This window comes from Rhamphochromis sp. 'chilingali' (assembly GCF_963969265.1).
Source record: "Rhamphochromis sp. 'chilingali' genome assembly, chromosome: 2".
Taxonomy (NCBI): Eukaryota; Metazoa; Chordata; class Actinopteri; order Cichliformes; family Cichlidae; genus Rhamphochromis; species Rhamphochromis sp. 'chilingali'.
Genome location: NC_137930.1, coordinates 10,137,487 through 10,160,288, shown reverse-complemented (window position 1 = coordinate 10,160,288; position 22,802 = coordinate 10,137,487). Strand labels below are relative to the sequence as shown.

General features: G+C 37.5%; 3 protein-coding genes across 5 annotated transcripts in view; all 3 read left to right on the top strand.

The window, feature by feature from the left end:
- The first annotated feature begins 247 nt into the window (after positions 1–247).
- On the top strand, positions 248–4,832 carry tsnaxip1 (translin-associated factor X interacting protein 1). Of its 3 annotated transcripts, none has more exons than XM_080870447.1 (10): positions 248–445; positions 577–685; positions 871–1,008; positions 1,108–1,201; positions 2,105–2,301; positions 2,608–2,749; positions 3,564–3,727; positions 3,814–3,927; positions 4,206–4,315; positions 4,622–4,832. In XM_080870447.1, the coding sequence occupies exons 1-10, from the start codon at positions 390–392 to the stop codon at positions 4,719–4,721; spliced, it is 1,224 nt and encodes a 407-aa protein (XP_080726573.1). In that variant the 5' UTR covers positions 248–389; the 3' UTR covers positions 4,722–4,832. The 3 variants fall into 3 exon arrangements, with proteins under 3 accessions (XP_080726573.1, XP_080726574.1, XP_080726575.1); XM_080870448.1 differs by having other exon boundaries at positions 250–445; positions 604–685; XM_080870449.1 differs by lacking the exon at positions 248–445 and having other exon boundaries at positions 611–685; positions 812–1,008.
- A 4,283-nt stretch (positions 4,833–9,115) lies between these two features.
- On the top strand, positions 9,116–17,173 carry nutf2 (nuclear transport factor 2). Its single transcript, XM_080907623.1, has 5 exons — positions 9,116–9,214; positions 10,332–10,453; positions 12,438–12,509; positions 12,821–12,919; positions 16,291–17,173. The coding sequence occupies exons 2-5, from the start codon at positions 10,355–10,357 to the stop codon at positions 16,402–16,404; spliced, it is 384 nt and encodes a 127-aa protein (XP_080763749.1). The 5' UTR covers positions 9,116–9,214; positions 10,332–10,354; the 3' UTR covers positions 16,405–17,173.
- An 815-nt stretch (positions 17,174–17,988) lies between these two features.
- Positions 17,989–22,802, top strand: part of edc4 (enhancer of mRNA decapping 4) — a 29,817-nt gene continuing 25,003 nt past the window's right edge. The window contains exons 1-6 of the mRNA XM_080907610.1: positions 17,989–18,206; positions 19,742–19,901; positions 20,016–20,127; positions 20,604–20,703; positions 22,018–22,204; positions 22,424–22,571. Of these exons, the coding sequence (XP_080763736.1) occupies positions 18,119–18,206; positions 19,742–19,901; positions 20,016–20,127; positions 20,604–20,703; positions 22,018–22,204; positions 22,424–22,571 (795 nt within the window). The 5' untranslated portion in view covers positions 17,989–18,118. The remainder of the gene's footprint in view (positions 18,207–19,741; positions 19,902–20,015; positions 20,128–20,603; positions 20,704–22,017; positions 22,205–22,423; positions 22,572–22,802) is intronic.

Sequence of the window (22,802 nt, the reverse complement as noted above, 5' to 3'; positions counted from 1 at the left end):
TAATAGCAGTGTTATTTCCTCGGCGAAATATGTGCCTGTTCATAAAAACACTGTGTTGTTTACTAAGTTTTATTATATTGTAATTAATATAGCAGATATGTGAAATAGCCTTTATAAAACACGTTACCATATATTAGTTATTATATATCAAAGTTAATGATTGAGTTGAGCAGATAAAATCATTGCCATTTTGAAAATTAGTTAGGCGCACACCGGGCAACTACGTGGGGTCTTGTTGCGTAGTCAGTCGTCGTTACCATGGAAACCCTGCTTCAAATGTTGTGCTGTGCGACGCTAAAGCCGATCTCATTGAGTTAAACTGACGAAATACAACAGTTTCAAACGGGCTAAGTGTTTGTTATTGTCTACCCCTTATATCAAAGCTATAAATGTCACCAAACAAAGATATAAAATTTCCACCTCTAACACCGTCACAAAAAACAAGGCAAGTGATGAAATGACTTCCATTTACACCAAAAATCATGCTACGTTTGTTTTTATGTATAAATACATTTGTATTTCAAAGCTTATTTAAAGTACGTTTAAGGCAGACTGACTTTGTTGTTTGCATATTAGACTTACATATGAATACAATCTACAAAGTTACACAGCCCAGACATCAGAGGAAGGACATGAAGAGGAAAGTGCTGGTGGTGTATCTGTCCAACCATGTGCAACGAGAAAGGTACGTAAATCAGGTAACATTACACAAACAGCAATCTGACTTTGTCCTGCCAACATCTAAAGTCTTTTAATTGGTATAAAGATCATCTAAGAACTTCATGGCATCTTTATAAACTTTATCTTTCAGTGTCACAGGAAAGTTCCTTTCACAGTACTGTGTGTGCTTTTGTGTGACCAATCATGTAGTGCTGGACAGGAGGCAGTTACTTTTATGCAGGCCCAAACAGAAAGCCACAACTTCTGATGCAGCTGGAGAACTATGTGAGCAAGGAGCTTCATACTATCGACCCACATGAGCCAAAATTTCAGGAGCTGAAACTTCAGGTGAAATGTTTTTGTTGATTGTATTTATGTTTAGAAGATATATACGTATTTTCTTGCTGCAGTCTAAGTACTTACAATCTTACTCTACTTTGCCTACAGGTCTACCGCAATGCATTTGAATGTTTCATCACTGCCTTCAAAACTTACCAACCCCTTCTGTCTGCCATTAAAAAGGAATATGAAAACACCTTTGGTCAGTGAGAAAGCTAGTCTGATTTGTATAGATTTTATAAAAATGCTATTTAAAAAAACAATTTATAACAGATTTGACAAGGTTTTGAAGCAGATTAGAAATGGCGTCCCACAACGTTTTTGGGAAAAACAGAAAAATAAAACCTTTGGGTATAGAATTAAATAAATTAAAGTTTTATATTTACAATACATAAATATCAATATTCTCTCACATCTAAGTGGTAAATGTCTTACATCAAACTAAATTTATTGGTTCAAATGAACATGCAAAGAGAGGGTGTATAATAGTAACAACAATGTAGATATCTCTTTAGAGACAGAAAAATATAATTTGATTAGCCCTTTCTTGCAGTCATAATACACAGCAACCAGCGTGGTTCCATCCAGCCTTGCAAAGTAAGGCAATATATTTCTTTGTAAAAAAAAATGTATTATTCTGAATTAATTTCTCAAAACTTTGTGACTTTAATATTCAGTAACTATATTAATAATTTTGAGTCTTCTCCAGGTACTATTCTGTCTCTTTGCCATTCACTTTTGAGTGTTTTCTTCTAAATCATCCTATACATAGTCATACACTTTTCTTTGTTGTTTGTTAAGGATTCAACTCAGCATTTGTGAGAGCAAATCTGGGTTAAGAAGTTAATAAAATTAGTGGAAAGGATTCCACTAGATTCCAATAGCCTTCTAAAAGGTCCTAGCAGTTTGTGTAGGCAGTAAAATGATAAGTTCTATTGTAGCATAGAAAGAGTTGGTTTCAACATGTTATTCTCACCTAGTTAAAACTAATTGTCTATTCAGTAAAAAGATGAAGTTTGTAGAGGTTAGCTTTTCTTTGTATAAAGACTTTATATCAGGGAGTTGATTATTTGTTGTAATGCATGCATTGTATACATCTTTTCAGTTCATCAGGGAGAACAAATCAAAAAGCTGGAACCACTGCAGTCCCATCTGAGGCTGGTGACAGAGGAATGTGACAGAAAGATTCAAGCTCGCTGGGCAGAGGAGCAGGCTGAGATTGCTGCCTTGAAAATGGAGAAGCAGAAGCTAAAGGAGGAGATTGAAGCCATGAGAAAGAGAGAGAAGACAGTGCAGGCAGTGGTAAATGGCATACTTTTAATTTTATTTTTGTTTAATTAATCATGTGACTTTTAGTCACTTGGATGAGTGACAAAACGTTTCTCCCACTGAAAACGCTACGTCTAGATGAACAGAATCAACTTTTGGAGATTTATTTATCTGGATGATTGAGAATGCATCAAGACATGTGACTTTTAAGGCCATGAAAGCTTTTATGAAAGCATAAAAGCTTAAGGGCATGAAAGCATACACACAACCCTGCGCATAAAGGAAATGCATCCATCATTTATCGTATCAGTCACCCCATTGCCTGTTGTTCCTCTTAAGGTGGATCATCTGCAGTCAGAACTGTCTGACCAGTATCTGCAGTACCGGGAGGAGCGTGATGCTCGCAGGTTGCTGATTTGGCAGCTCAATGACATGACAAGAAGTAGTGTGAAGGAGCAGCGTTCTGCAGACAAAAGTACAGGTATAACAACATCTATTACATCTTTAACTAGTTAACAGTGAACTGAAAATAACTTAAGGTCCTTTTTTTTTAAAATGTGAATTTAGATGTGATTTCTTCCCAAAATAAACATGTATGGTTTTAAGACAATATAACATATTCTTTATTGGGATTAATTAATTAATTAATTTTATTTTATTTATCAAAGGGATTACTTTCTCACACGCTGACCAAATGATTTGAAGGTTAATATGAGGAGTCACCATAGCAACAATATATGTACGATGGAATTAAAGGAAAAACAATTGATACCCTTTAAGTGATACTGAAAATAATAATTTGTTTAAACGTTGAAACTGTCAGTATCTTTATTGGATGGTATTCCTTAGGAAACATTTCCAGTGACTCACTAGAGACTCTCTGTAACTATAGTAGTAATGGAGAATAACTCTGTAAGTAACTGTGTTAAACTCCATATTTTGCATTTGAAAGTTAAAGTTAAACTCCATAAAAAAGATTATTTTTGAGATTGAAAAAATTGCAGAAGTAGTTTGCAAATTCTGTTCGTTTGAGTTTTATTTCACTACTTTCCAACTTTTTGTATTATTATTATTAAATAATTGATAAAAGATGGTAGCGTGTGATCAGCTTCTGGTGTGGGGCATGCCAGAAAAAGTTTGAAAACCTCTTTGATGGAAAAGGCCCAACATTATCTATATTTGAAAAACCCAAGTACAGTAACCTCTAGAGCTCAGCAAAACATATGTTTTTATGTTTATAAAATATAAATGTCTATAGGGAAGTGTGTCATGCTCTTACATGTGTTTCCATTTAGATTGGAAGGATCCTGTGGAACTGCAGCTCGCTCTAAAGGTGTGTCGAGAAGACCTGAGGAAAGCCCAGGAGGAACTGAACAGAATGAACGCAGAGTACTGGGGTGTTGTGCCCCAGTGTGACTGGGACGCCCTTGAACAGAAACACCAACGGACCGAGCTTCAGGTATCTCATGCTGGATACTATATATAGACTTCATGACTTAACATCTCAACAGTCTTTGGTGACTTTTTTTTCTTTTTATTGTGAAGTTGAAGACACTCCAGGATGACTTTGATCAGTTAAAGAGTGAGTATGACACACTGCTGGAACTCCACAAACGAGGCAGCATGCAGGCCAAGACACACGTCTCAACCTCTGTCCAGGTACTTTACGTATGTAGAACTTGAACAGATTTTCAATTCTATGAATATTCTAATAAATGTAATGTGTGTGTCACTATCTGTCTCTAATCTAATAAATGTCACCTGATAAAGCTGATAAAGAGCCTAAATATGAATAAATTAGGGTCCAGAAGCTCGATACTGCTATTCCAGCAATAGAGACAGCTTGACAAATGTCATCGTAAACTGACAAATATGAAAGTTGGATCAATCTTCTCAGCAAAAGTAACGACCAACATTGCCACCAAAATGTTTTTCAGACTGATGAGAGTGGGTCCCAGCAGCAAAGCCACATTCAGTCCCAGCAACAAGAGGAACCAGTCACCTCTGATGCCCCTGAGAGCAACATGTTCCCTGTCCATGAGTCTAGGTGATAAAAATAGATATACATTGAAACACACACACACACACACACACACACACACACACACACACACACACACACACACACACACACACACACACACACACACACACACAGTCAGTTTTATTTATACTGCATAAAGTCATAATTTTGCCTCAAGGGGCTTTAAAATATGTGCAGCATACACTACTGCCTAGCCTTATACCATCAGTTCAGATAAGCCTTGAAGGTTATGAGTAATTTTCTGTCTGGTTCTGTTTTACTTTGTCAAATGAGAGCCATGTGTATATATGTGTGTGTTCATATGTATAGGGAGGCCCAGAGGACAACATATTTTGGAGAGGAAACGGATCCACATTTGGCCTCATCTCAAGGTGAAGCAGGCAACAGTGGTGATCCCATCTCCTCTTAGAGCCTGCGTTTAGTGGCTGGGGTCTCAAGTTTGAGCCTTGATGTAATTCACAACATGTGATCAAAATTGTGAAGATGCTGAATTAAATATTAAAAATTGTGGCCACTGAGACCACCTGTGAGTTTTCAAGCTTTACCTTCAGTTCCTTGACAATTCAGTGGAAAATGTACCATCAAATCTTAAAACCACTTTCCTAACAGTGAGTGAAATACTCGTATCGTATTTATTCTGTATTACAGAAGCCTGCTTAAAAAAATACATTCATTTACAACATCCAAGTCACCAGCTCTGACGCTTCTTCTCCAGCACACCACAGCAAAGTACATTGTGCTCACTACAACTGGCTGATGGAAAATCCCCATGATTTTACTCTCATTTTGCTCTCTTCATTAGGAAGTAGAGCTTGCTCATCCTCTTTTTGGATACAGCTTCTGTGTTGGTCTTCCAGTTCAACCTGTTGTTGATATGGATGCCTCTGTATTTGTACTCCTCCACCACATCAGCATCCTATCCCAGGATAGACATGGGTCAGTTGTCCTCTTTCCTCTGAAGTTGATCACAGTCGCTCTGGTCTTATTCACATTTGGAAGCAGATGAATCCTCCCAGGCCAGTCCAGTCACCCAGTAGTGCTCTGTGCTCCTCTTCCCACCCACAACTAATACAACCAACAACCTCAGAATTGTCAGAGTATTTCTGTAGATTGCATTGACCACAATTGTACTGAAAGCCTCAGGTGTACAAGGTGAGCACAAATGGAGATGACACAGTTCCCTTTGGAGCTCCTGTACTGTACCGTCCAGTCTCCCAAATTGCAGTTTGTCTACATGTATCAGGTAATCATTAATCCAGGAGATGGTGGACATGTTTGTTAATATTTCTGGTAGCTTCTGTATGCGAACTGCAGAGGGTCACGAGATGTTTTCATGTTGGACAGTACTTATCTCTCGACAATCTTCATTAAATATGATGTAATGGCAAGTGGTCAGTAGGCTTTAAATTCTTAATAGTGTTGAGGTTTTTGGTACAGGAACTAGACAGGATGTTTTCCCTAACACTGATATCATCTCCTGTTTCAAACTTTGGCTGTAAATGTGACTCAGGATCACAGGCAGCTGGCTAGCACAGGTCCTCAGCACCTTGGGGTTGATGTAATCAGGCAGTTTTGTGTAGCCTAATAATGGGAGAATTTAAGTATTTAAACATGTGTTACTTATAGCTTGAGAGTAGATAGCAACACATGTAGTAAACTTAATTTCTTGCAGGACCAAAACAAGGAAAGCGGTGAGGCTCAGTGACGTTGTAGCCCATGCTCTGCAGAAAGAGATAAGTTAATGTGCTGCTAATGGTAATATGTCCACCCCAGATAAGCACCTTTCTCTGCCAGTTTTATATTTCAAATGCTGATAGCATGTTTGAAAATTTCTTTGACTGTTAAAAAATGCTTTGCAACCTAAGGCTCAATAAAAGATTCCCTAATGACCTGATATTAACTGGGTTATTATATAATCTCAAGGATTTATTCTAAGAAAGTTCACAACCCATATAAGCTGCACTTCATTTGTAAAAATAAGTCAGTAGATAGATAGATAGATAGATAGATAGATAGATAGATAGATAGATAGATAGATAGATAGATAGATAGATAGATAGATAGATAGATAGATAGATAGATAGATAGATAGATAGATAGATAGATAGATAGATAGATGCTAACTATAGAAATTAACTAAAATAGTAGGAAAATACATTTATTTATTTCTGTGTCAGTGGTATTCATCAAGTGTGCATTTAAATGCCTTTTGATTGACTGTACAAATATAAGGAATCCAAGAACTGGACATTGACAGTAACCCTTTATATTGAATAAAACTCAAACAAATTAGTATATTTTATTTAATTATCGAAACCTATTTTGTGCAATGTAGGTCTGATAAAACCACCCGCTTGGCTGAATGAAACCACCTGCGCTCTCAGACGCAAACGCCGATGTGCAGAGAAAAAATGGAAAAAAGTGTTAGACCTAGATCCACCTCGGTTGTTTTTCAGCAGTTTTTAACCTTTTCTGCATTGAAGGAAGTACTTGATCACTTAAGACAGTCTAATTCCCCACAAGATATTCTTCCTTCTCTCCTCCTTAAAGAAACTCTTCATGTCATTGGGCCTGGTATTTTATTTTAAATACTTCAGTGTCATCAGGTTGTGTACCAGCTGTTTTCAAACATGCTGTTGTGCAACCCATTATTAAGAAGAAAAATCTTGATCCAAATGTGCTTTCTAACTTCAGGCCAATTTCTAAACTGTCTTTTATGTCCAAAATTTTGGAAAAAGTTGTTTTCAAGCAACTTCAGACCTTTTTACACATTCGTGGCATTTGTGAAGTGTTCCAGTCTGGTTTTAAATCTCGTCACAGTACTGAGACTGCGCTTTTACGAGTTTTTAATGATCTTCTTTTAACTGTAGACTAAGGTTGCTCTGTTGTTTTACTCCTTTTAGATTTGACTGCCGCCTTTGACACAGTTGAACACGTAGTTGGTCTAAAAGGCACGGTTTTATCTTGTTTTAAATCATATTTATCGGAGAGGTCATTTTCTATTAAAATTGGGCAATACTCCTCTTCCTCCGCCCCTATGTGTTGTGGTGTGCCACAGGGGTCTGTTTTGGGTCCAACTCTGTTCTCCTTATACATGCTGCCTTTGGGATCTATTTTTAGGAAATATAACATTCCCTTTCATTGTTATGCTCATGACATCCAAATTTACTTCCCTTTGAAACTGGGTGTCTTTGTCCCACTGCAGCCTTTGCTTAACTGTTTACATGATGTTAAAGACTGGTTAACACAGAATTTTCTTACACTAAATGAAAATATGACTGAAGTTATGGTTTTTGGAACTCATGCCCCTTTGAACAAGTTAACTGATACCCTCAGTCCTCTTGCTTCTCATCTTTCTCACACTGTAAGGAATCTCAGAGTGTTTTTAGATAGCTCCTCTAAATTAGAGAAGCAAGTGTCCACAGTTGTGAAAACAAGTTTTTATCAGTTACGTGAAATTGCCAAAGCTAAGCCTTATCTTCCTAAGAGACCTAGAAACACTTATTCATGCCTTCATCACCTCTAGACTGGACTACTGCAATTCTCTCTATTTGGGTCTTCAACACTCACCTCTTCATCGCTTGCAGTTAGTCCAAAATGCTGCTGCACGTCTTTTAACAGGTGTTAGAATGTAGGAACACATCACTCCAGTTTTAGCAAATTTATACTGGCTCCCTGTAAAATATCGTATTGATTTTAAGATTCGTGTACTTACTTTTAAAGTTTTAAATAATATGACGCCTAGTTATTTCAACGAACTCCTCAACATGTATGACTCCCAAAGAGCACTGAGATCTTCTAGCCAGATGCTCTTAGCACAACCAAGGTCTCAATTGAAGCATAGAGATCGGGCCTTCGCAGTAGCAGCACCCAGACTCTGGAATAATCTGCCAGAGGAGATTCGTACTTCGTCTATTCAGTCTTTTAAATCGCATCTTAAAACTCACTTTTTTACTTTGGCTTTTAATTCAAGTTCAGTATGAGTACCATCAGGCCTGTTTTATGTTTTTATTGTTAATTCACTGTCTTCTTATTTACCTGTATTTGTTTCTAATTTATTTATATTTGTTTCTCTATCACAATCGGTTAAAAACAAGTGTTTTTAACCGATTGTGAAGCACTTTGGTCAACTCTGTTGTTTTTAAATGTGCTATACAAATAAATTTTGAATTGAATTGATGTTTTTACCAAACCAGGGTGTGTCGGTTTGTGGATCTATTTGCGGTGGCCTTTACTGCTGTTGACTGCAGAAATAAATCGTGTTTGGGTAAAAAGCCTTGCTTATGCCTTTTTTCTCAGTCTGGTGGACTCAGCAACCTAACCTAAGAGAACAATGAAGGCACAAGTTACAAATGACTAAATCTGTTTTGTGCTGCAATTTGATGTAATTTTAAAAGCAAATGTAATGTAATGTAAGTGTTCTTGCTGGACAGTCGTGACTGTAGCACATTTAATCTTTGTACATCAAATAAAATAAAACCATTTTTGACTTACCATTTTTATTGTCTCTTACTCCATGGGTTTTTCTTGTTTTTTTCACTTCAGAAATCATCAAAACGTGTGATTTGGACATAATAATAATAATCATAATAATAATCATAATAATAATCATAATACATTTTATTTGAAAGCGCCTTTCAGAACACTCAAAGACACTGTACACAGTAGAATAATAAAAGCAACATAAAAGCAAGCAGTTTACACAATCATAAATGACATGACACACTTCTGAATATAGTATGTATCAGAATGTGGCTGTATTATGTAAAAGGCGACAGACAAGAAAATTGAGCATACTACAATCCCCATAATGCATCGGGCCTTTTACGGCTTTTTGTACGTACCCTCGTAGCGGAGCAGACATTGCACTGTGCGATCGTGCAGCCGGCCTCGGCGTAAGAGGTAAGTTTTTATTACTAGTTTTTATGGTGCCCGCTTACAAAATAGTGAATGGAAACATGCTCGAAAACAAAAAGCACTAGTTTAATCTGACATTCGAAAAAGCCCGAGGCGGTATAAGTTGTTAAATCGGTTGCTATTGGCCGGTTTGGGGCTAACGGTGGACACGCCTATGTAGAGTAGCTGCTTCGGTGTTCCAGAGCTGTACGCGCGGGCCCGCAAGAGGTATGAACACTCAAAGCAGACGGGGTATTTTTAGCAACTGGTGAACAGGCCACTACCAGCTGGCCGATCAGCTAACGCCTGGAAATATAATTTATCTGACGCCTAACATTGGCTGGCGAGGAGACATGCTACGTATGTGAACTGTCTGTGCTAGCACAGGCTGAGTCAACATTAGCAAACATGACACAAGCTAGCAGCAGCTAGTTAGCTAGAGTTAAGTAGTTAAAAATTAGCTTTTCCGTACATTAACGTTACTTGCTCATATTTCCTCAATCCCCCTTTACTTCTGACTATATTTACGGGGGCCCTGAACAACTTATGTGTGGTCGCAATTCGGGGTATGCTGCTCGCAGTCTACTGCTAATGTGCAGAGCGCTCGGATTGTTCCAGTAGCAGCCGTGTATCGTTATGTGGGAGCACATGACTTGGGCTGTCAGTGTCACCCGAGCGGAGGGATCCGTTGCAGTAAAATATACTTTGGCTTATTCAGTTAAGTAATTTTAACATTTATTTTTCTCAATGAAATGGGATCTATATGCTATTTTTTTTTTTGGAGTCTTTAGTTAAAAACATATTTTTCTTTAAAAAAAAAAAAAAAAAAAAACAGAAATCAAAACAATGTGTGTACTGTACAGTTTATTGTACTGTTTGCTGCTTTAAGAGCTTGATTCTATAAAACATCCCAGAATACTGTCTTGAATTATGGTAGTGAGGGCTGTCCAAGAGTTTTTTCAGAAATCTGAAGCTTATGTTGACATCTGGTGACTATAAATTAGTTTTGATATAAGTGGGAGGCTGCTGCTGGTGGTGGTGCTGTTGTTGTTGTTTTTTCTATGAATTGCCCCTTTTCTTATCTCATTACGTTTGTCTGATTCGCTCTCTCCCACACGCTCAGTGTGAGTTGCAGGGTGATTCAGGATGGTGGACCAGCCTTTGTGGGAGCAGATAGGATCCAGCTTTGTGCAGCACTACTATCAGATGTTTGACTCTGACAGATCACAACTGGGATCTATATATGTGAGTTGGACTTGTCTTATGTAGGTGTTTATGAGTAAACTTTTGCTGTAATAATCTCACTTTCCTTAATTTTGAGTTTATAATCCTAATGATTTAGGTATTGTCCAGTCAGGTCACTTTATGTATATGGCACATTTTAAAGTGTTTTACAATTACAAACACAGCTTGCATAACAGACAGGGAACATATTAAAAATTATAATTGAGAAATATGTCAGACAACAGTTAAAAAATAAATAAATAGAAGTGGCAGACAGTTCGAGAGCCCAGGGGCAATATTTGCAAAGTTTTGGTCGTTTTTAGTTTTTATGTGAGAAAAGGACACCAAGAGAAGTTATTGTGATGATGACCTCAGTGACGTGATGTGGAGTTAAAAGATCTGTAATATATTTGTTGAGCTAATCCACAGAGGGCTTTAAAACAAATAATGTTTAAATATATTTAAAACTTTGCAGGTTGCCAGGGCAGCTTAGCTAAAACAGCTTTGCTCACTCTTATGAGATGAGCAGCTGCGCTTTGAACCATCTGTAAATGAAAGAAAGTGCAATTGGGCAATCCTACACACAGGGAATTGCAGTAGTCCAGCTGAGAGGTGATAAAGGCATGGATAACGCTTTAGTTCTTTAGATACAAAACTAGTTTTCGTTTAGTGATGGTTCTCAGTTGGTGAATGTTGTCAAGCAGCTTTTGACAGAATTCCTGATTTGATTGTTAAAAGTTAAAGAAATTAAAGCACCAAGATTTTTAATGACAGCATCGACATATCTGGATAAATGAACAAGTAACTCAATGAAGATGTTTGTGGGGCTGGGGGGGCTGAATAAAATAGCCTCAGTTTTGCTGTCATTTAGTTCTAAACAATGCGACAAGACTGATTCAGAAAACATGGTTAATGAAAAGAATAGTGTTTTCTAAAAAGTCCTTCGTTTTTGTGTTGATTTTTACCCCAAATCCCTCCTGTCTACGTAGTAGCATGTTTTGTTTAGTTCACTTTTTTTTAATATGCACACATGAAATACATTTCCAGTTTAAGGGAATTCACTGTTAGGAAGCATTTTAAAACATAAAGGTGTAAAAGTTTCTAGAGCCAGTGAATAATTGTCCAATATTGACCAGAATATATCTGGATTTTGATAATCGAGCAGGTCTAGACATCAGCCTTGCATTGTCAGACTTACTCCTGAAGTTGTGATGATGCTTGTGGTCATGATGATTATTATTTGGAAGCATGTTGTTTTCACTCGCACATACCATGCACATTTGCAAGCCATGGATCTTTGGATTGAATTTTTTTTCCCTCTATAGTTGAGAACTTGTGATTATATAATTACAAAGTGCTGCCAAAAGCACAAAGGTAAACAGCTTGTCAATAAGTTCTTAGTTTAGTTGACAGAAACTGTCACATTTTGTGTTCTTTGACTCCATCTTTTCAAATGTGTGGAACTTCTGTTGAAAATGTTTTTATTTTTATGATGAAATTGGTTTGTATATAATATCTGTCTTGAAACAAAAATAAGCAGTCTTGTCTATACATTGTACAGGTATTATTCAATAATCAGAACATTGAGTAACCCCTAGCTTTAGCCCTGTGTCATTATATGGCCCTCAGGGCACTCATTCTATGAGTGATTTAATGAGTAGGAAAATGAGTCTTTTTCTATGTGCTGTGTTCACATTCCTGATTTGGGGAAAAAAAGGTCTCAAAAAGGAAAAGTCATTAAACAAACCTACTTATTAAAATGATTGTGCAGGTTCCGTTTTATGAATCAAAGCATTTACATAAGGCACTTTTTAACATCAACGCAGCCCAAAAACCCTGACAAAATAATTACGTTGGTTGTAACAATCTGTGATTTTAAACTGTACATGTCAGTGTCTAATTGATGATGTTTAAGGAATCTGCTGAGTCATGATGTGGGTTTTCATCTGCACATTACATCCTCTTCCACTTTTGTGCTGATCACTCTTTCCCACTGTCTACACAGATCGATGCATCATGCCTTACGTGGGAAGGACAGCAGTACCAGGGAAAAAGAGCAATTGTCGAGAAACTCGCTGTGAGTACATTTGCTAACCTATTGTCTTATACAGAGGTCACATGCATGCAACAGGTGGTTAGTGGCTTAAGTGAGATGTGTAGTGGCAGTGTAAGCTCATGCACACTAGAAACCAGGTTAAACTGTGATATGTGATCATTAAAAGAAGATGGCTAATGTACACAGCTGTAGTGATTATCAAATCTCTATATGTAACATTTATATCAAAATAGTTTGGAATACTTCAGACACATCTTAAGTAAATGTTTTCACTGCCTGATATACCTGTATTAATATTTCTCTTGTGTATTTTCATTATCTGTTTGGACCAGAGTCTCCCATTTCAGAAAATAGCGCATAGTATAACGGCGCAGGACCATCAGCCAACTCCAGACAGCTGCATCTTGAGTATGGTTGTAGGACAGCTTAAAGTAAGTAGCACTATCATGATGTCATTGAATGGAGCGTGACAGGATTCACTGTTTTACAGCTAAATTGTCACACATTGAGCTATACAGTAAATGAGGTTGTTTCCCTTATTCTTCCAGGATCTGATCAGTGCTTCTTAATTTAAAACTACAATTTATAGGTTGAACATGATGAGAAAGATTTTAGTGTGTGAGCGTGTGTGTGTTTAATGTAGAAACTGGATTTGAAGCACTTTTTAGGCAAAAATGTTAATCCAGTAAATGATAACGTAACTTTCAACTGACTTTTTGTTCCCATCATGTTGGCAGTTGGTGGTACCCCAGTCAGTTTTCTTCATTCTCTTCAGCTGAACTGGGTTCAAACTACGGATCTTTTTTTTTCTCTCTCTTCTTTTTCTTAAGGAGAAGAAATGAGACTTGTCGATAAGTCTAAAAGTAAGAAAGCGCTCAGAAAAGTAAAAATTGAGGAATATTTAATTGTTGAAGTGAAACATTGTCCATACAAATATTACATATAGTATCCCTAAGAGTAATTTGAAACCATTTACCGCATTCAGTTCAGATTATAAAGGCCACTTCAAGAAATATTAATATAGTTCCAGATGTATATTTCAAGTTTTGGTCCAAAATACAATTCTGATTTTTGTTTGTTTGTTTTAGCCATGATATATGCCTCTAGTATAACTAATTTACTCCCTAAAGAGCTCAGTCTTTAACAGTGCATGTCAGTGTCTGTGTTTTAGTTTTTCTGTTGTCCGACAACAATAACAGATATTTTTAAATGAGAAAAAATTTACTGTGAGTTCAGCTGTGTTAAAATGAGTGTCGGATGTAGGACAGAAGCAAACCAATGCACATGGCTAACAGAAAGCCAGCTAAGTTTACTGACACTGAAGCGCATAAAACCACATAAACTCAGAAATACACACCCAGTACCTCTCTGCTGGTTATAAATCACTCCTTGCACAATTTGTGCTCAATTTATAGTCCTCCCTCAACATTTAATTTTTCCTCAGAGAGAGAGTGTGTGTGTGTGTGTGTGTGTGTGTGTGTGTGTGTGTGTGTGTGTGTGTGTGTGTGTGTGTGTGTGTGTGTGTGTGTGTGTGTGAGAGATCAAAGTTAATAATTATGTTAGCCATAATTGTGGGGACACTTTGATCTAAAGTATTTTATAGGATTTTCAGTTCTTCGGGTGATGGGAAATTTGGTAATTTTTCTTATTTTTAAGCTGTATTTAGCATATCTACACGCCCAGGGTATCTTTGTGTTATCTGGATTCACTTACCCTAACAATGGCAGTAAGGATGACTGATCACAGAAAGCTGGGCTATTAACACAGTGTTTACCAATTTAGACTGTAATTACTTGAATAGGATGGTGTTGGCAGCATTTGATCAGACACAATTATGGATTAAGTGTACTGACAGCAGAGTGTCTGATTTAAAAATAAATAAATAAATAAAATATAATATGGGGAAAAATATGAAGAGGTTAAATACATATCACAGACTGAAAGTAACAGCAAAACAGTGCTTTGAGAGGAAAAGCACTGTACAGTAGTTTAGCGTTAAAGAGGAAGAATCAATGTATGAGCTTTAAGTGCTTTAGTCAATAAAACTGGAAGACTGCAGCTATATTAATAAAGTTTTGTTATTGTTTGTTATTTGAAGCCATGAAAGAATGATGACAAAAATACACCCTGTGCAAATTACCAAACCCATCAATATTACAACTTTATTATTAAGACATGGGATGATCTGATGGATCATAATTGAGTATTTAATTAAATTAATATTTTAAAGGGCAGTTTGTATTCTATAAACGGAACAGTCAGAGTAAAAAATTATATAGGAAAAACAGAAATTGAATTCAAATGTAGGCTTAATCTATGTGTAAATTTGATATAAGGTCATCAAATGCATATAGGTGTAGATCATATATTAATGCTTATGGAGCAATAAAATAGTTTTAAAATTGCTTACAGGTCACAAAAAAGATCAAAGAATAAAGTTGGGTCTAACCTAAAATTCATTACTTAGGCTTATCAAGAAAAGATTAACTTTAGATGTCATTTTAAAAAAGATTAATAAATTTTTTTTAACTCTCCTATCTACTCATTGAGGTCTGTGAAATCTTCCAGCATGGTGACACTGCTTTTAGGAGAACTGATTTTTCAGAATGTTTGGACATAGTATGGTGATATACACTGGTAAGGAGTTTACAGCCCTCACTGTACAAAGAAATCCAGGGTTAACCCTGATATTACCTGGAAAACTGCTTGAGGTACAGGCCTCTTGACTCCACTAGCGAAAAATGAACAAAACACACTGACTTTATCTCAGTTGCTGTATGACAATAGTCTGGTTTAACTTGGTAAAATACCAGTCACACAAACAACAAAGCCTAGAAAGGCAACAACAGGTTGTCTATTCTTTAAATACATTTAAGGCATTTACATTTCTTTAAATCTGCTTGGATCAGGAAGCAATGATCAGCAAGGGGGAAGGCTTATGGTTCCATTCGAGATTTAAACTTTCCATAGTTCACACTTTATACCTCATGGTAAAAAATACAAAAATAGATTTTTAGGATAGTTTGCAAAGTGTGGTTAATGTTAGCAGTGCTAGCACCGGCAGCCTTCTTTTGCGGGTATGCATACCTGCATTGCTTCAGGCGAGTGATTATATGGCAGGTTACTTTGACACAGACATGCATATGAAATGGAGAGAGACGTGAATAGATGTACACTTCTGACATATCCTAGACCCAGATGTTAACTGTGGCTATAGATTATTAAAATCACAATAATTTTGATGACTGGTATTTCTGTTGGCCTCATTAGTCAGTAACAAGTATCTAGATGACTGGGTACACACCACACTAGAAAGAACTGTTGAAATTTTTAAGGCAAAGCTAGCTTTCCTGTGAACAGAGTCTCTGTTTACATTCTGAAAAATCGTTTCTACCTACTCAAAAATGTTTCTTAAAGTGATATTTGTAGGAGTATTTACTGATCACCATACACTGTACCGATTTTACTGTTCCATTGGTGTATTTCTGTAATATACTTACATATCTATACTATTGCTAATATATATTGTAATATATCTATATCACTAAAGCACTTCTAGATGGATGCAAACTGCATTTCGTTGCCCTGTACCTGTGCATGTGCAATGACAATAAAGTTGAATTCTATTCTATTCTATTTCTGCTGTGTCTGACAGTATGAAACAGAGGCATCCAGTTCAATAAAAACCAATACGAATAACAGTATAATTTTGTTGTAGCAGGTGTTCTTTACTCTAAATGTGTACCTTTGATGAACTAGCCTCAATCAATAACAGCTTTGACATCTGTGTGTGTGTTTGCAGGCAGATGAAGACCCCATTATGGGTTTCCATCAGAGTTTCATCCTGAAGAACATTAACGATGCATGGGTGTGCACCAATGACATGTTCAGGCTGGCCATTCACAATTTCGGTTAACCTGCGTCTCCACTTTGGCGGGCAGGGGCAGCCATAGTGAAGGTCACTGTGTGAAGTATGGAGGGAGGAGAAGAGAGAGCACTCATCCCTCCCTCCCGGCTGTTTCATTCACGCCTGTGTTGACAAACAAGCAAACACCAGATTCTAGATGTCAATCACTGAACCTCATCCAGACGGGTTTTCAGACCAGCCCAGCCTGTAGAACTGCAACGTGTTTCTTTGCTGAGAGCCGGCTGACCAATCAAACGCCCCTGTCTGCCACTCTGCTGATCTGCATGATGCTGGGAACCCCCTCATTACAATACTCAAGCCACCCGAAGGACAAACAGCTGACCGATGCCATTAACTCCGCTCTGCTCGCCTCTTTACTCTACTCTAACCCATTCTACTCTACTGTTGACTCCACTGCTGTCAACTCAGTTCTGTTAGCACTGTTGTTGACTGGTTTGTAGTCCCATGTTCAGGTTCAAAGATGGCTTCTTCAGTTTCCTTTTCACATATTTGTTTTTAGATGCCACTTGTGTGTTTACATTAGCTCGCCTTAGTGTGTTAAATAGAGTTTTATCTTCCTTTACACAACTGTTAACTTTGCCATGATTCATTTGCTCATGGATGACAAAGGTTGACATTGCTGTGTTTTGCTCTGACCCCGCTTATTTTCTCTCTCTCTTCTCTCTCTTTCACACACATCTGGCAGTTAAACATGGACTACAGCCACGATACACAATAAAACCTGGACTTTTTTTCTTAATGGTGTGACCTTGTCTTTCCATATCATGCTGTGGTGCCTCTTTAATTATAAACTTTTCGTAAATGTTAATATTAGTTTTGTCCTTAGGCTGTTTTTTTTTTTTCTTGTTTAGATGATTAATAGAAGGTCAGCTAGATGCTCAGTGTCCATCATTTTATGACTTTGTTTTTAAAAGGGGACCATGTCGTTTCAGTGTAAATTCACATTTCAAACCATGTATTTAAAGTCTGCACAGTCTAAATGATGGTATGTTTTTACTACCAAGAAATAACCAATTAACCAAACTAGCAAAATTCAGTTAAATTTGGAAGGATGTTTAAAAACAACACTAGGAATTGTAAAAACAAATTTAGCACGACCCTGGTTCGTTTTAAGACCAGCCCAACGAAATTATAGATATAATTTGAAATTATCGGTCATCTGAGGAAATGTCTCATTGTGAGATTATGATGTTTAGTACACCCTGAGTTAAAGAGACAGATTCTGTAACACCAGAGAGCCTCAGTGAGAAACCCTCTTTCAGTCATTCTCACAATGTCATGCATACATTTATTGCTCATTTTGACATTTAGGGACCATAAAGGTTTTATTAGCTGCCGCCTGCTGGTCTGATATGATCAAAAGCGTTATGTCACAACACAAAACCAAACCAAAAACAGCTGCTAAAAGGAGACATGTACGACGCCGTTGATAAAACTAACAAAAAATTCATAAGGACAATAATAATAATTCAACTCAAATATCTAACAAAGTTAGTGACTGGTGTCTTCTCGTGGAAAAAATGAACGTCAGTAGCGTTCGAGGTGGGAACCATTGACCTGACACAATGACAAGTCGGAATCCATTGCGCGGACGAAACGGAAGTTTAGACGGTTGCTCGGGGTGAACAGTGACAGCAGCATCGCAGGAAACAAAATTCATCCTTTCCCCCTGAACAAACCCGAGCTCCCCTTTCCCTCACCCATGGCGTCCAATACTAATATAGACATCGAGGGTGCAACCCAGCATCTTCGGGACATCCTCAAGCTCGACCGCCCCGGGAACAGCACCGGTAAGTGGGGGCCGTGAGCGAAAGCGCCTGCGCTGGTTTAGGCCGCAGAAGCTAGTTGAATGCTAGTTAGCTGGCTAGCTAAATAAATAACTTAGCCAGCGTGATGTGTGTCGCTTAGTTGTGTTGAAACGAAGTCAGGGTCAACTGCAGCTTTTGCGTGAAAACACAGTTGAATCACACTGAATCTGTTTTAACACTAATTTCCGCGGAGCCGCGAAAGTGTATCGGGTCGTCGTAATGTTGGAGTGCTAACTGCGTCGTAAAGTATTTTATCATCCTCAGTGTTAGCTCGGTTAGGAGCTTAGCGTATGTGTGTATCTGGTTTTTTGGTGTAAAAAAGCGTGTCTTAGGTAAATATTTCGTCTAGTAGAAATTAACTTGCTGTTTTTACTTCGAAGCCATAAAAGTGGTTATACCTTTGTCCTTAATTAATGTGAGGCATTTAACTGGTGTGAACAAGCCCCCACAAACTGCGCAGAAGGGTGGACTTACTTTACTAATTTGGGAACACCAATTCACGTGTGTTTGTTTGTCTCACTTGCGATGTATTGCATGGCAACTTTATCATGTAGTGTGAAGAAGACATGCTGATTTTAGGAACTCAGTATCTTGCACCTGTGTTAGCCTTAATTATCTTTACGTCATAGTATTTTATGTTGGGGGTAGGTGTAGAAATTGGACTCTCAGACCAGTACACTACTTGTTGACCGTTTCGGCACACTTTGAAGTAACACCAGAATGGAAAAGGAGCATATATTACGCCTTAACGTCTCTTTACTTTGCTGCCTTTTTCATTAGTAAATGCTTATAAACCGTGGAGAATCAGAAGTATTAAATACATAACATACTACGACCTGAATTCTTTGTTTGTCTAAAACTTTAGGCTCTGTTTCCCAGGGATGCTTTAAATCCAGTCCTAGATTAAACATTTCTTTTGGTTTAACTTTTCTTTACTAAGACTCAGTTTAATCTACATGTGGAAAGTTTTGTCTGCTTTAGGCTTTGTATGATGTCAGTAGGAATGGATATTTTTAATATGGTAATATCAGACACACGTCTTGTTGTGAGCACACAAACCCCATTTGCCTGCTGTTAATTCTTCTGTTTGAGAGGAGCTGCCAATCATAAGAACATTGCCTTAAAATGAGGGGAAGGTTTCTTAAACAGCCTTTTTCTCAGACAAATAAAGTGAGGGTCTGCATCAAGGCTCTGTATAAGATAAATAAGCATAATTTTAGAGTGCCTTAAATCCTCAGAAAAATATGTGCTGGAAATGAGCCTAATAGATCGCCATTGAAAATATAGGTTAAAAAAATATTGTCCTACACGTTGTAATGAATATTGTGTGTATCACTATGAGACTGCATGTGACTCATTGTTTTGTTGCAAAGTCTAAAATCACTGTACAATTGTGCATCAGTGACATGATTGTGTCAGGCTCTGAGATGAGTCAAAAGTAAGCTGGTAAGGAAGACCCAGAACAAACACAAGCTCTTTGCAGCTGCTGGATCTCCTACTTTCATTGTCTTTCTCAGATGGAAATTCAAGTGAAAGTGGTAGAAAGCCATCTTTTAATGGAGAGCTGAATGGGCTATTGGGAACAGGCCTTCTGGGGAGCACTGACCGGTCAACCATGTCAGAATCGACAAGACCCATCTCCACAGATCTCAGCAGTGCTCAGGAGATTCAGATAATGTGAGTTTCTCATTTAACCTGCTTAGTGGTGTCATATTTATAAGGACTTTTGAGTTTTTTTGTTTGTTTGTTTTGTTTTATTTTTTTAACTGAATCAATGTGCTGCAATTTCAGCTGCCTTTCTGGTGATGATGGCTCTACCTGTATTCCAATTACTTCTAACAATGTGGAGATTGTGGCAAGCCAAGACTCTAGCATCAACAGCAAGGCTCGAGGCAGCAACAAGGTAAGAAACCAAATCATCAGCTACAACCTGGCAGCTCTGGTGAAGAGAACAAATGAGAAATTTGGAGACAGTCAGTACTTCTGACTGTGGCTGTTATTTTTATCTGAGCCTGTATCTGTGATGACTCAACATGGTGTTTTGTTTTTTTTGTTTTTTCTTTTTTACAAGTGATAAGCTACAGTATTTATCTAAAGATATCTGAACTAATTTTTATGAGCACTATAGTCTCCTATTCTCTTTTTATAACATTTCATAAAATGTCATATCATTATCAAATGATATGGTTTTCACATAATTTGAGAAAATGATATGATGGAAAATGGAATTGTACAGTTATAAAAACACAGATCATCTAAAGCATCATTTAGACTTTCTTCAGCTTTTGAGGTTCTTTGCCTTGTCAGTTTTTAATTCCTTATTAACTTTGTTCAGAGGTTACTCATCTGTTTTCAATGTTTTTTTTGTGATTCTTTCAGGTGAAGATTCAGCCTGTTGCTAAGTACGACTGGGAGCACAAGTATTATTACGGCAGACTGATAGCTGTGTCCAATGCCTTCCTGGCCTACGCCATCAGAGGTACAGTGTTTTTGAGTGGCTTCAGCTCCTAAAAGTTAATCATCATAATCATCTTTAAACTCAAGAGGGGTATAATAATCCAACACGAGCTTCTACCACAGACATTTAGGATATAACATTATTGTATGTGGCTTTAGAATACAGACCCAATTTAAAGCACTGTATGCGCAGTCCCCCCCCCCCCCCCCCAAAAAAAATAAATAAATAAATAAATAAAATAAATATAAATAATGTATATATTACACACACACACACACACACACACACACACACACACACACACACACACACACACAGGTTTCTTCTTTGTTCCAGGTTGCAGAGCTTTTAATTTAGTATCCAAGCTCATTTTGAAGTAATGAATCCCAAAGTTGCTCTTTGATTGGATTTTTTGAAGCGCTCTGTGAAGTCTTCACAAGATATTCTTTGGTTGGAGGTTGAACATTTCGTGTGATTTCTTTATAAGTTTGCATTCAAAATCCTTCTGTATACTTCAGACTGTACTTCAGACAGAATATTAAACTTTACTTTCAGAGCAATCTGATATTCTGTCTGGTTTGACTGAACAGACCTACCTTTATTCCTATGAAGGCGTAAAGGTCTACTATGAAGGAGTATGCACTCGAAATCTCCAAAAATCCTTCTGTGCATGTTCATTTTAAAATTTAATTTTAGCTGCCAAATTGTTTGTCCTTATAAATGGTTTCCTCAGCATCAGTCTCCCCTGTACCCACACTGCTTGACAGTGATCTGGTTGTGGTCTGGTTAAAGTAATTGGTCTCTGTTGCTGATCCCCGATGTTGTTTCTTGCATGTTTTTCTTTTTGCTTTCCAATCTACTCTTGGTTTTTCTGGGAGTGGTGTGCACACACAATTTAGAAATTTTTCACAGCATAAAGACTAAAGATAAATTTTTTTCCCCTCCCTGGTCTGACAGATCTAAGGATGTCCTTTGCTGTGCAGAAAAAACAATTCTTCTCCTTTTCTGTGTCATTTTAAAAAATTTTGTTTTAGCTAATCAGCTCTTTGATAATTCATGTTGCTGCATAAAGGCAGTTACGTTCTGTAAGTGCATAATGGGAAACTATGAACGGTCTGATCTCAAGGCTCAGTTGAGCTGTTTCATATGTTCCACCAGAATTACTATGCATTGTAGTCCATTACTTTAAAGGGCTGAAAATGTTGCTCATACCACTTATTAAACTTTTATTTATACTATGGTTGTTTACAACATTGTTCAATGGATTTGCTGTGTATTCAATGCTATAATAACAAAGGCTCCTTGGTTTATCTTTGGGCATTTTTTTCCCCTCAGGAGCCAACAATCATGCTATGGTTCGTGTCCTCAGTTTGGAGTTTGGTGAGCGTTCCTTACTGAAGGGATTCACCGGGGCCGTCACAGATCTGGCTTTCGCCCACCTTGATTCATCTCTGTTAGGTTGTGTAGATGAAGCGGGCAACCTGATGGTCTGGCAGCTCACCTACACTGCCAACAAGATACTGTATCCTGAATGTAGGAGAAACTGAATGCGTGTGTGTGTCTGTGTGTGTGTGGATACTGCCAATGAAGGCTGTATCTTCACTACCTAGTTACCTCTGTTTGCTTCTAAACTAGCAAGTTAAAGATTACACTGATCTTCACCTCTGCTTTTGTCACAGTTACAGAAGGAATTCCAAAACTATTCTTGTCTCCCATTTTCCTTAACCCATGTTTTATATAGAGATCAGATAGTAGTTCATATCCGACGGCCAGAAAACACTCCACTGAATTCCCATCGTCGCCTCATCTGGTGTCCATTCATCCAGGATGACAATGAGGAGAACCAGGATGATGCCAGTCAAACTTTGGCTCTTCTACATGAAGACAGGGTATAAATGTTTGACACAGATATGTTTGTCTGAGCTGGATGAAAAGCCAATGAACTTTGACATAGAATAAAACTTTGAGTACTCAGTTGCCTACACTAGGACATTGTTATAAATTTGATAAATATATATAGATTTACATACATTAAAAAGTAGTGTGATGTTGCCCACAGAGGAATAATGATGTCGTTGTTCATTCACTGATTTTTAGCTGACAGAGCAATACAATCCTGT